Source organism: Convolutriloba macropyga, chromosome 5 (assembly GCF_964194025.1).
Source record: "Convolutriloba macropyga chromosome 5, txConMacr16.3, whole genome shotgun sequence".
NCBI lineage: Eukaryota > Metazoa > Xenacoelomorpha > Acoela > Convolutidae > Convolutriloba > Convolutriloba macropyga.
In genome coordinates this window covers 13,887,440-13,901,767 of record NC_134472.1, presented here as the reverse complement: position 1 = coordinate 13,901,767, position 14,328 = coordinate 13,887,440, and the positions used below count along the sequence as shown (strand labels likewise).

Sequence of the window (14,328 nt, the reverse complement as noted above, 5' to 3'; positions counted from 1 at the left end):
TGGGCCTCATACTTTGGCAAAAATGATCTCTCAGATGCCTACTATTAAATTGCACTTGACAGGAGGCAAAAGATATACGCACAATCAACACATCTCAGGGACTCTTAAAGATGTGCCGACTACCTCAGGGATCGAAACACTCTTCCTCAATCTTCCAGATTTGCAACGAATCAACACTCAAAGGAATCAATGGTGTTGTGATCTTTCAAGACGAAGTGTTGGTCTACGGAACTACCGAGGAGCAGTGCGACAAGAGAATGCTTGCTTTCGGGAATCGAATACGTGAGAAAAACTTTACTATTAATGAGAAAAAATTGTATTTCAAAAACAGTCGATAGCGTTAGTTTTTTGGGATGCTCCATTTCATGGGAGGGAAAAGCACCAGATGACAAAACTAATGAAAAAATAGGAAGTGCAAAAGCACCAACTAACAACAAACAGCTCGAATCTTTTGTTGTGCTAGAAATTTTTTACGTAAGAATGAATCCTTAATTTGCAACCAACATGCTACCCTTAAATAACATGAGAAATAGCGATTTCTCATGGTGCATAGACCAACAAAAAGCCTTGGAAAAAATGAAAAAAAGAATTATGTGCTAGCCCATTTGTGCAGCCATATGGTTTACAAAAAACCAACAGTTGTTACTGATGCCTCTGAAAAAACCATTGCCGAGGTTCTTTTGCAAGAGGGACGTCCAATTATATTTGTATCTAGAAAGTTGACTCCAGTGGAGCAAAACTACCCGAACTTATAGCGGGAAGCACTGACAATTGTGTTTGTGGTCACAAGGTTAAAGCTATTTCTTCTTGGCAGACGATTTACCCTACAGACGAACCACAACCCACTCATTTCTCTTTGCACCAGACAAGGAGATCCAAAAAACAGCATGAGCTAGAATCACAAGATGGGCAATTGCTTTAATGGGCTTCGACTACCAGTTGAAGTACACACAAGAGGAACAGAAACCCCACGCAAATTCTTTGAGCAGAATGGATTTTGTCGAAGACAAATCTGACAACGATCGAGTTTGCTTCACAATCAAAAATATCTACTTCACTCAGAGTGATTTGGTGACCCATGCAGAAATCGAAACTGAACTTGGAACCCACATAGTCTTCCAGGACCTAATGAAAAGAATCAAAAGCGGCAATTGGAAACAAAGTTCAGAAGCGAAGACTGCACTGACCTTACACAATGGAATCATATTCAGAGGTGATGTTGCTTTCATTCAACCCAAACTACGACACTTGGTTTTGGCAATTGCGCATGACACACATCTTGGGAATAATGCAACTGAAGAACCAGTCAGAATGATAGCATGGTGGCCTTGCATTACCCAAGACTTTCAACATTTTTTTTATAAAATGTAAGAATTGTAAATTAAACAGGCCTAGATTTGGAAAAATAGTCTCTAGGTGGCAAGAAATCAACGTTTGGGAACGGACACATGGATTGGGCTTATGTTAAGACCAAGGCAATATCTTAGTAATTGTTGACGCTGGTTCTGGCTGAATAAAAGCTTTCCCCGAGGGAAACAGATCATAAAAAACAGTTAAACATATCTTAGTCAAGTCTTCAAGATTCACAAAACCAAAAATTTTAGTATCTGGTAATGGTCCTGATTTTTATATGTGGTGACTCTAAACCAAGGTGTGAATCAGTGGGAATAAAAAAGATGGAATTCCCATCTATCATCTAAGAGCAAACGAAAGAGCAGTTCAAACAGTGTAGCGGGAACTTCAAGAATCAAGTCGCATTCTTAATTTGTCATTTGAATCCTTCCTGCAAAGCGCACTGATGACACATCGCAACATTTCAAAGACGAGGGGCAAAACGCCAATTGAACTTCTATTGGGACGCAGAGTGAGACTACCAGCAATAGCAGATTTCGAATTGTGCGAACCCATTCTATTCAAGGCCAATGAAAAGACGAGAACATTTCCTGCTAACTTTATCATCAGGAAGGGCTTGAACACATCTTTCAAACAGCACAAAAACTCGACACAGACTATTCTAGTGAGCTACAACCAAATTGCGAGACTAGATGAGGATATAGTGAAAAATTAACCATCAGTGGAGGAGACCATATCTCAAGCAGAACCACAACTTCTGAAAACAGATGTGAGACCATCACATTAGGATGAAGCCTCTGAGGCCACATCAGCTGCAGAGTACCAGAAACTTGAACCACCAGAGCCTTCACGAACATCAGCAAGAAACAGAAAAAAACCCGACAGATTCGGAGAATTTATACCCACAAACTTGCTTAAAAAAGGAGGGAGGATGTGATGGTTTCAAACAATCATCGAGAAACTTCTAAGTTGCAGTAAAGTTTCAAAGAACGAAAGAAGAACTCACCTTACAAGCTTTGTCAATAAGTATTGGCCACAAAACTAAGCTCAACTTTAATTCAGTCTTCGCGCTATCATTTTCTTATTGTCCTATCAATCATATGTCAAAAAAAATTCTCCCGCCAAAAGAAACCTGATTCTAACATCCACCCACCTCCAACTAATGATCTCGATTGTATCTAAGCCATACATGATTCTCATGAAATGTTGATGCAAATAGAAAATCAACTCCAGTATTCGGAACTAAGATCTATTCACAGGTCAATCAAGTAAAATAATTTTAGCTAATCTAAGTTTTCTCTGTATATTTTTGCATAGATAAATACTGTAAATACGAGCTAATTTTTGTATATTTTCAGTTCCAATTTTATTTTAAAATTCAACTTATTGAATTCTTTTGACCCGTGTTATCGACTACAACAGGGTTGAACTAGATTTGAGATAAATTGTGCTGGTTATTGCAGCGGTGAATGCTGCCAAAACAAAAAGAACGGATGGTGAAAGCTCTGTTCGCCAACTAAGCGATGGATCAATTTCACCGCTAAGAACACCAAATCTGATCATGGGAATTATTGAAAAAATGTATCTCAAGATTTGCGCTCAATGCCGTGAATTCGTTTTTTTATAAGATATAATCATCACTTGATATAGTCACCAAATATTCACCGATATCACCGCTATCACCGATAGAAGATCCGGGGACTTTCGGGTGCAAATTAATTTCTCATCACTATTCACGTCTAATCTTACATTATTGTTCACAAAACCACCACATAGGAATCAAGCACGGGATATTATCAGATTAATTATGAGATTACATAATAGGCTGACCTCAAAACTAATTGTCGTTATTTATGGTAACGTTATGAATTGCTTACGAGCATGTTATCGTTATAAATTGTTGTAACAAGTATTGCTATAGGGCTTCAATTCCCGGGTCGAGATGTCAGCGCCGTTTCAGTGCATTATTTCGTAAGAAGTGCGCTGAATCTGCTAAAATTATGTAATTTTTCTCAACCCGGGTTGTTTAGAGTTCTATTTAGGTATGTGTGGCAGGCTGTGTAGATAAATAGAATTCAAAGCAAAGAAGATTCTCTTGATTCTGCTCTTGATGAGAGCATGTTTTGTATTGAGATTGTGGTTAAGTATTTTGGCGTCATGGTAGCTCCATTTAGAAATTATTTGGCATTATTTATTGTGCCATCTACATATGAAAAGAAAAGAGAAACAATTCCAAGATGTTCCAGTGGGTTGTGCATGGGAAAAACCTAAATTGCTAAAGTCAGAATTCTCACATTCACTTCTCCACTGAACGCCGCCGTCAATCATGATGACGTAATCACCACGCTGCCCGTCATCATTTGTGGGTTCTTTCACCTCCTTGAACACCACTAAGAAACAGTCGCCCTGTCCCACATCTACCGGGTGAACTTCCACCGGTATTTTTGCGTCGTCACTCATCGGTGCTTTCGTTAATTTTAATGAAACTTGTTTTGGTTTGACAAATTTTCTGTTGTTATGATGAAGCTTGCTGAAAAGAGATTAGGAAGCAGTTTAGACGGATTTTCTGTTCACTTCATGTACTTGTGACTAATTTTTTATCGCACATATGCATGACTCAGATTTCTGTTTACTGCCTCTTTCAAGGAAACGTTTATCCGCGACATTATTTTCTTTCACTTTTTACCAATTATTTATATTTGTTCTATGACTTGTTGGATATCTAAGCAACGCAATGCAGAAGTTACGACCAAATGTATACTTGCGCTCAGTAGGCTAAAAGTGAATAGATAGAAACCAAATACATTTTTGAGTACTTCAGTCATGTTCAGTGAATCCTTGTTCAGATGACGCATATTTTGTATCATTATTTTCGACATTGTATACGCTCAGAATATCAAAGCAATGCAATATACTTCATAGTTTTCTCTCGCAAAAAATTCCCTGCACAAATAACTTTTTTCTTTAAACGATAATGTTGGCTTCTTTTCTGTTATAACCCCCACCCCCACGTCGATTCGCACCCCCCCCCCCTCCCCCACTTATGCGTGTTTTATCAACTCAATATTTATCTTGTCCAAAAACAGTTTTATCAACCTATTTTTAAGTAATCGAGATCAAAATTTCTTCAATTTACCCCTGACGACGACATATTACCGTTATCGAAACAAGTATCGAAAGGTAACAAAAATTAGATTTCTGGAGGTGCAAACAGATTGGCTATATTAGGCTGGGGGGGGGGCTATAACGGAGAAGAGCCATAATGTTTAACAAAGGTGACTTCGGCTCAAAATACTCAACAGTAAAAGCAATATGCATTAACTGAATAAGGATAATTTTCATTTAAGTTCAAGATTGGGTCAAAAGATTAATTTCAGATTGTTTGAGGCCTCCTTGGATCTTTTCAACAATTGTCCCCTCTATGGTACCTAGTAGAGAATTGATTCCCCCTTCTGTGCTATACTTTACTATAATATTACTTGGCCTACGGTTTAGATAACCAAATATCAGTTTAAGCACCATTGCGGACCACTGTTCACGGCCATGCCTCTCATGCGCTGTGGAATGTAATTCGGAATTCGCGGGTCGGTTATCGCGGCCAAGCCGGGACGCGCGCGAAGCGCGCCCACCGACCCGCTAGTCGAAATTATTTTTGGTTGATATTCCAATTCGTCTCATTAACATAGCATGGCATATTTTAATCTATTCAACATAGATTACGTCTACAGTTTACCTTAGAATGCGTATTACCTTAGAATGCGTTTACCTTAGAAAGTTATTAGTCGTCTCTGATTGGCTAAGAAATTGCTGTCTTAGATTCTATTCACGAATAGCTCCCCTTTTGCAAGAGGGTTAATTGTTGAAAAAATCCGCCCCCTTTCTGTCTTATTAATAATTTTTTGCTTTGGAAAAAATATTGTTGCTTTATCTACTCCTGCGAATGTACTTGTGGTCTCGACCATGTAATTAAGGTAGGGAAATTACACCTCCGTCAATCACAAACACACACACACACACACATATACACACACACACATGAACAAACACACACACATGCACAAACACACATACGCACACAAACACACCCAAGCACTCACACAGACACAGACACACACACACACACACGTGCACACACACACACACACACACCTCTGCTTTTATTGTTGTTTCACATGGTCCTGGTCCCCCTCTCAGAGCGGAAGATGATATAACAAATTATTAAAATATAAACTCTTTACTGTACCAAAAACAACTTCAGCGGTGTATAGTTTACTCTGCGATATGTTTTAACCATTCTGTGCATCATTATGTGCAAGTGTTTATTTGAATTGGGAAGTAAACAGAAAATGCACATGTGCATTCCATATTTCCGACGAATATGTATGTATATTAAAAAGTTTATTTCTTGTAAATGCTTGACATATGTTGTTGCTGAAATCAGGCGACGATTTTCTACACAAAATCTTTACTAAAGTAATTAAAAACTAGCGCTCGGAACAAAAACAGGCGTCTTCAATCTTTCATTACAGCATTATGTACCAAAACATACTATGAAACAACCAAAAACTGGAGGTTTAGAACTAACTGCTGACACAGGAATTTAAAAAAATCTGCGCATGCCAAATCTAAATAGCACCAATCAAAACCTAAAAGGAATAAATCGATTGATAGATTTTTTTTAATTATATGATTTGACTGTGTCAGTTGCTACTTGGGACAATTAAAAAATTCAAAAAAGTTTACCTCTCAAAAACATTTTTCAACACTTCTGGTCTAAAGTAACAACAATATAGGTCAGATATTTTTCTCACACACTTTAATGATGTCATAGCAGAGCTTTTTGTTGAAAAAACAATATTACATGAAACCAAAACTAGTTTGTAGAAAAAATCACGCACCAAATTAGTGAATGCAATGAAAAGAAAAACCAATATTCTTTGGTTTTGTTCATGATCACGATCAGCACTGATAGCTACGTTGAATAACTATTTAAAATCACTTATACCGGTTTAAAGTAATTCGAACTATCCCGGTATCTTCCAAGCGTTTGTGTGTGTGTGCGTGTATGTATGCATTGAGAGTAAATTTTGTCATTTATGGTCATCCATGTTGCAGAAAATGTCACAAATTATCAAAATATGACATTTCTTTTCTCCGTTTGAGTTGCATAAAATGACACTTCAAAAAAATTTGAAAAGGGACAAAAATGTTCAAAATGATCAGATCGAGATATGAACTTTTTAAAACAAGGAGTTCTTAATTCGCTCTCTTTTTTAGTTCTCGACGCAAACAATGATACTCAAAAAGTCGGTCAATGACATCCTCCAAAACGTCAAAAGATGTTGAAACAGAGAAAAAAGTTGCACTGATTTAGGTCTGATAATAGCCTGGCTTGAGAGGCTCGAGACAGGATGGCTGGTTTACAAGAACTTACAACATTCTTACGAAGAATGGATAACTTGTAAGAACCTACAAGTCAGATTTCTAACTTGTAAGAACGTACAGGTCTGATGGTTATCTTGTAAGCTTCTCCCAAACTTTACCATAAGGGTAGAAATTGTGATTTTATTTCATTTACATTTTTAAATCTTATTATGTCATTGATTCGTGCGATAAAACATCAAGAATACATGACTATTTGCATCTCTTCCGTTGGTACCCCCAGCTTAGCTGGTGCATATTAATTGCACCCGCACCCCTATATTTTTTACATAACGATTTAATGTGTAGTGACACGTGCTCTGTAATTGGGGTGTGTATAACTCACGAGGGGCATATACGGAAAAGATCCGACCATTAATTCATAAAACGTGTGTGTATGTGTGTGTGTCTGTGTGTGTGTGTACGGGTGTGTTGTGTGTGTATGTGTGTGCGTGTGGGTTTGTGTGTTTGTGTATGTGTGTGTGTGTGTGTACGGGTGTGTTGTGTGTGTATGTGTGTGCGTGTGGGTTTGTGTGTTTGTGTATGTGTGTGTGTGTGCCTGCGGGTGTGTATGTGTGCGTGTGTGTTGTGTGTGTGTGTATATGTGTGCGTGTGTGTGTTTGTGTATGTGTATGTGTGTGTGTGTTTGTGTATGCGTGTGTGCTTGTGTCTTTGTTTGTTATGTGTGTGTGTGTAAACAAAAAGCTAGCTATTGAGGAAGTGTACTGTACAAATCAATAGTCTCTATAAATGTGAAACTTAATAGGACATCTGAAAAATTATCAATCATGAAGTGTCATTTGTTCAACTGCCGCAAGCACCAAGATTTAATTTTTCGAATGTTTTTGTGTAGTTAACTGTCAAATTAAATCGGTAGATCAATTGAAAGTGTCATTGGATACAAAAAGGTTGCATATAGAATAGAAATTTTGACCCGAATGAAAAGTTATAACGACTGTATTAAGAAATTTACAAAGGCGTCTTGATTATAGGCAAACAATCAGTCCCGAAAAGCAATTAAAAACATTTTTTTATTGCTGGGAAACGAAGGTTGTGATATGAAAAGTATTATGAAGTACATGAGAGAGTTTTGCTCACTTTCAGTTTTCAGACAACAATAACAACCCGGCTTTAGAAAATGCGACGAAATCGACTCGTTTTTCGTCGAATTTGGTCGATTTTTTGGGTTTTTTATGTAAGAATTGTCGAATATTATCGTTTTGTCGGTATTGTCGGTATTTGATGCAAGAAATGTCAATTATCGTCGCTTTTTGTCGGTATTGTCAGTCTCATTTTGCTGTGAACACAAAAAAAAACAGCGTAAAACTAAGTGACTGGTGGTGCATTGGAGGAGAAGAGGTGGAAATAATTGAGGGGTCGAAAGTTCGAATCCTGACAAGGACTGTCATTTTTGTCAGACTTTTGGAACGGCACAAACTGACGGTTCATACAATAAAACATTCACGTGCACATTTTAAAATGCCGAAAGTTTTTAGTGCCAGAAGTTAAAATGCCAGAAGTTGCTACTTAACCAGAAGTTGACTTCCGTTGACAATAAACGCCAGAAGTTCTCAGAGTCACTTAAACATTACCTCACATTCCGACGAAAACCGATCAAAACTACTCAAAAAACGTACGGGTTTTGATCGGTTTTAGCGAAATAAAACCGATGAAAACTGACAATTCTTATGTTTGAATCCAACGAAATTCTCAACACGGGAATGATAATTGACTTTATTTCTAGGTGAAGAATTTAAATATGAGTTATCAATGCGTAAGTTATATGCATTTTTTCGACGCCAGCATAATGGTTAAGTATTTGATGTTCGGACACTAAAATGCATTCAGTAAAAAAGTATATGCTTGTCGACACGACAGTATTTTATAAATGAAATGCTGATTCATGAATTATGGTAGCTCACAAAAGTCTGAACTCATCCTCCATACAGGTGAATTACTACCATTTGCAATTATTATTCACAAATTTACAAATTATTTACAAATTTACATATATACATCAGTAGTAACAAACCTATACACCCTGGATCACTTTTTGGCTGATTTTCCCCAAACATGTTCGATCATGCGCGCGGATGGAGAGTTCTTGGCAATTATTCCCTTTTAGTTTAGGATTGTTGCCTGAATATGTAAAACACGTACCTCAACTTCATTTTGAAATAGAGAGGTACCTTTTTTATGGGTTATTTACTCAAACATTATCTTGTCGCTTGATGGTTATTTATTGAGTCCGAGGAAACAAAAAACTATGCTGTTAACAGATAGCTTGGAACTATAATTTTGCTTTAGTTGTAAAAATGAAACAAACTAAGAAATTAAATTAATAAAGCAATGTTAAGAACAAACAATAAACTACTTATAACAAGCATCTAAAAAAAATTAAGACACAATTCTCAGTTTTAAGTCATTGTTTTAAGTTTTATAATTGTACCCATTTAAAACTGCTTCTCCGTCAGCATCTTCAACATCTATTTGTGTTGTATGGACATGTGGAAAAGCTTGTAACCCCCTATAAAAGCTGTTATTGTCACAAGAAGCTCCTGCGCGGAGCATTCGCAGGTTTTTGTGTCTCCTCGTCAATACTTCTTGAGACCCCAACTGGGGTGGAGTTGGGCAGCTATCCCCTATAAAAGCTGTTATTGTCACAAGAAGCTCCTGCGCGGAGCAGTCGCAGGATTTTGTGTCTCCTCGTCAATACTTCTTGAGACTCCCAACCGGGGTGGAATTGGGCAGCTATCCCATATAAAAGCTGTTATTGTCGCAAGAAGCTCCTGCGCGGAGCAGTCGCAGGTTTTTGTGTCTCCTCGTCGATACTTCTTGAGACTCCCAACCGGGGTGGAGTTGGGCAGCTATCCCCCTATAAAAGCTGTTATTGTCACAAGAAGCTCCTGCGCGGAGCAGTCGCAGGTTATTGTGTCTCCTCGTCAATACTTCTTGAGACCCCAACTGGGGTGGAATTGGGCAGCTATCCCCTATAAAAGCTGTTATTGTCACAAGAAGCTCCTGCGCGGAGCAGTCGCAGGTTATTGTATCTCCTCGTCAATACTTCTTGAGACTCCCAACCGGGGTGGAGTTGGGCAGCTATCCCCTATAAAAGCTGTTATTGTCACAAGAAGCTCCTGCGCGGAGCAGTCGCAGGTTATTGTATCTCCTCGTCAAAACTTCTTGAGACTCCCAACCGGGGTGGAGTTGGGCAGCATCGTCAATGTTTAACGCTTGCTGGACATGCGTTGCTTCTTTGCAGGCGGCTCTTCCTCTGCTTCGAAATCGATATATGGACATCTTGAGAACGGCTTTTCTTTTGGAGCTGCATCGAAATCAAATATTTCTTCCTCATCGGATTCAATTTGAGAAGTTTTCCAGAACCCAGGATCAGGTGGTGAAAAGGTTTCTTCAATCTCAGTATCAAGTTGTTCAGTTAAATCTCTGGCGGTTTCACATTCACTGATCTCAATATAGGACTTTTGAGGTTTTTCCGAGGGCTGTTTCCGCTTGTGACCAATTTTGTAGTGTCCATACGCGTATGAGCTTATACCGTCACTCAGATAATAACGTTTATCGTCAAATGCACTCAAAGCAATTTTGTTAGACTCTGTTATGTTGACTGTGTGTTTGTCACTAGTTATAGATGTTACTAGTTTTCTCAATGGTGATTTTGATTTGAGCACTTCCTTGAACTTATCATGATGAAGTGTCTTTTTCACTTGTTTGCTCACACCCTTGGCACTTTGTTTGACTTTCTGCAAAGTTTTTACAGAGTAAGCTTTTGGTTTCAGAAAAACTGCTGACATCACAATGTCACCATTCAGCTCATCTGATAATTTGAGTGGCACTTTTTTGTTCAATTCACTGTGTAAGTGATGATCCTTGGGGTAATCACTCAAATCAAGTACGTGTTTCAGCTGTTTGAGATCTTCGTAAATGTCATCCGTCTCAATTTCATAAAAGAGAGAATCAGTGTCACGATACATCACTCGAGCTTTTTTGTCAAACAAAGGCCCCATTTCTTCATAATGAAACCTGTACAGGTGTAGTTTTGACAGATCCAAAATAGCAGCACCCAGATAAGTTGGTTTATTCCACCTGATCTCTTTCTGGCTAAGAGTGATCCCAACAAGGTTCTCTCGAAATATAGTGAACTTCTCAAAATTGTACTTGTTGCAATATAACTTTGCTTTCTCCTCATTTTCAACAAATACCATCTTGTAACGACATCTCAAATTTTCCATCGTTTTTCCGAAGCATGAATTGTTCAACAGTTTGAAAAAGTTCTTTTCAAAGGTGCTGATACCGGGTTGTTGTCGCAACTTTGTGTTCTGCTCAATATAGCACTTCATAAAATCACTCTGGTTGAACTTCAGAGTCTTATGTAGTCTGGTTACTTGGAGCCCCTGTTGACAATAAAATTTCAGAACTGAATGATGACATACATAATTCTGCTTTGACTGAAGCGTTTCCAGAAGCTTTGGGATATAACTGGTCTTGTTTCCCAATTCTAGCTGATACTGAGAAAGCATCTCAGCATCGATTTTTAACTTCTCAGCAGCCAGAGGGAAATCATTGTGACAGTCATGTAAGTTGCTAGGATAATTCAAATCAACAATTACAAAGTACCCAACATCACTTTCGTCAGATGTTTGCATGATCTTTTCCAAACTGATGTCTGACCATTCAAATCCTCCGGTTGGCAGTTTTTTCATCATTGTTCCACCATATAAGTTAACGACATCCAGAAAAAGTCCATACGTGCTTGGTTTTCCTTCATCAAAGTTATTCAAGTATTTGTTGTTAGCTTTCATGTACCGTTTCTCACCAATTCCATTCAATCCTCCACGGATAGATCTCTCACAAAACAACAGCATATCTATATCAGAGAGCAAGTCCAACTTCACTTTAGTTGTTTTCAGCATTGCATCCCATGAAATATTAGGTGCACTATAGTAATGACAGGGGTCTAATCCATATACCTGATCAAAGAGTCTTCGGCATTTTTCAAACACGTCAGCCAGAAGAATGACATCAGTTTTGAGATACAACATGAGATAGTCACCAAAGCTTTTGCAGCCAAACATATTCCAAACTTTGTTAGCATGCTGAACATCCTCCTCAGAAACATCAATTTGACCAGACAATGAATTTATCCACTGATCACCATATTGAGGCAACGATTTTTCAGAGAGTTTCTCAAAGCTATCGAGAAACGAATATGGGAAAACTCCTTTCTTTTGCAAAAGGTCGCAATATTTTTGGAAATGTTTAGATAATTGACAATAGTCCTTTGTTTCGAGTGTTGTAACCAGAGTGTCAAGACTCCCGGATAAAAAACGATAGCTGTCAAGGAAACGAAATTCTTCATATAGTAGCTTGTCATCTTTGCTTTTACCAACAGGAACAAGGAACGAGAATGAGATGTATGTCTCACTGTTGCAAGGAATGACTGTCAATTTTTCTTCCGATTGGATTTCAATGTATTTCAATAGATGATGTGCGTCGTATTTACTAAGGTTGTGGAAAAAAATAGGCGTAAAAGTCTGCGTACGAAGCTTAAGATTGCAGCTGTTGTACGCAACTCCGTATATTTCACCAGTAAAGTGATCATGATGGATTACTTTTTCGTCGTTTAAACTCCTCTGACAAATAACACATCTTTTACCCTGATCAATCATTCTCATTCGTTCTTCATCAGATATTATGAGGCGTCTATGCTTCTGTTTTCTCTCAGAAATAGATTTGGCGTTCTCTCTGAGCCACTGAAAAAACTCTTCGATGCATTTCTCACCTTCAAAACTGTAATAATCACTTCCACCAGTTTTATCAACAGCACAAAAACCTATTGCGCAAGGATTCTGAGTTTCTTCGTTCAAGGTGTAGCTATTCTCAGGATTCTGGCGGCAGGTGTCGTGCTTAAGGCTGACAGCCTCTGTGTCGGCATAAATCACTAAGGGAACTGAAAACGTTTTATGCCAGTTTGTAAATTCAATTGTTGAGTCTTCCATTGGCATAGTAATATGAACAGCTTTATGCTCCCCACATAAATCCAAATGTTTCTCCAGTGCAGTTGAATTCCAAAATCCATGAAGGCAACGTTCGCAGTACTTATATCGGTTATGATTCCTTTCTCCAAACTGCCGAGCCATAAAAGCGTGAAAGTTTGTGATCAAACAGTAGTGGCTGATCAGTCCATCGGTCAGCAGCAACAAAGGAATAATTTTTTCCGTTTTTATTTTGGTTAAGTAAAGCGGCAAAATTTTGTTTTTATTGAAACCAAAAACATTAATTCCAATATTGTTTTGTTTCTCAAACTTCGGAACATCCGTCAAAGACATGGGGAACTCAATGCTGTCAAAATTCAGTTTGTGCAAATTTGGCTTGTATTTGTTTTGCCGATTTTTGTTCTCCTTCTCTGGAAACATTGCTGCAAGCACTGAGTATGCAAAACATTTGTTGTCATTGTTTCGAATATTTAGGAGAAAATTGTTTCCAACTAGGGCAGCTGGTGTAGCAATGTAACTGCTTCCTATGATAGGTTTAAATTTGTTAATGTTAATATCCTAGTGATCAACTTTCTGAACAACAAATCCACTTCCACCGGTTGAAAAAATTTGGATTGAGTTGTTCATTTGGTCAACCATTTCAAAAATTTCATCATCTGATGGTTCTGTTGTTAGAACTTTTGACTTTGTATTTGCATGACAGCCGACTTTGGTATCATCTGTTGGTTTCAACATCTGTACAAAAACAGAGAGCTGAATTTTCAAAGGTCCAAGCTCTGCTATTTTGTTTCTCATAAATAATTTAAGGTCTTCGAGATGCTCCGTAACAAAATTAAAGACATCAATTTGGTTGTCCACTTGTATCCTGAATGTCTGAAAAAACTTTCCAATAGCTTGTTTCTCTTGTAGCTCCAAATTGCATTCAGTCTTCTCGGAAACCTCTCTGTGAGTACCATGAGCGTCTTCCTCATGTCTAGCACACGATGAAGTGTCGCCATAAATTTGTGTACAATGCTTGCACTTTGTGTACGTCTGACTTCCATGAACTGTTTTCAAATGCTGAATCAAGTTCCTGCTCTGAGTGAACTTCTTATTACATTGTCCACATTCATAGCTTGCTGTTTTTTCCAATTTTGTGTTATGCTCCTTCTCCATATGCTGCAATAGTTTCTCTTTCCTGCTGTACTTCTTCGAGCACTCGTCACAGTTAAAAGTCTTCATCTAAAACAGAAAAAGATATATTAATATTTGATTACTGATTAACACTTTGAAAAAACCTTCTAAAAAGACTCGTCCACGGATCATATATTGTAACTTTTGCCATACAAGGAATTTAATCACTTAACTTATTCACTTAAGATTCCTAAGAAATACTATCTATGAATTCAATGATCTTGACCTTGTATAAGCTTTTGTGGTTTTTAATTTTTGTGAGCTCACAAGACCTGATTGAAATTCACTAACACAATTAATCATGGGAACAATAAGTGTACACTTGATTTTAAAAATTCCGAAAAAATGAGCCAGTTTTTTTTTAGAGATG

At 37.8% G+C, this 14,328-nt stretch overlaps 1 protein-coding gene across 1 annotated transcript; it reads right to left on the bottom strand.

The window, feature by feature from the left end:
• Window positions 1–10,001: 10,001 nt before the first annotated feature.
• Window positions 10,002–12,794, bottom strand: LOC142340277 (uncharacterized). Its single transcript, XM_075390852.1, has 2 exons — window positions 10,587–12,794; window positions 10,002–10,532 (listed from the first exon to the last, which is right to left on the bottom strand). The coding sequence occupies exons 1-2, from the start codon at window positions 12,792–12,794 to the stop codon at window positions 10,002–10,004; spliced, it is 2,739 nt and encodes a 912-aa protein (XP_075246967.1).
• Window positions 12,795–14,328: the final 1,534 nt, after the last annotated feature.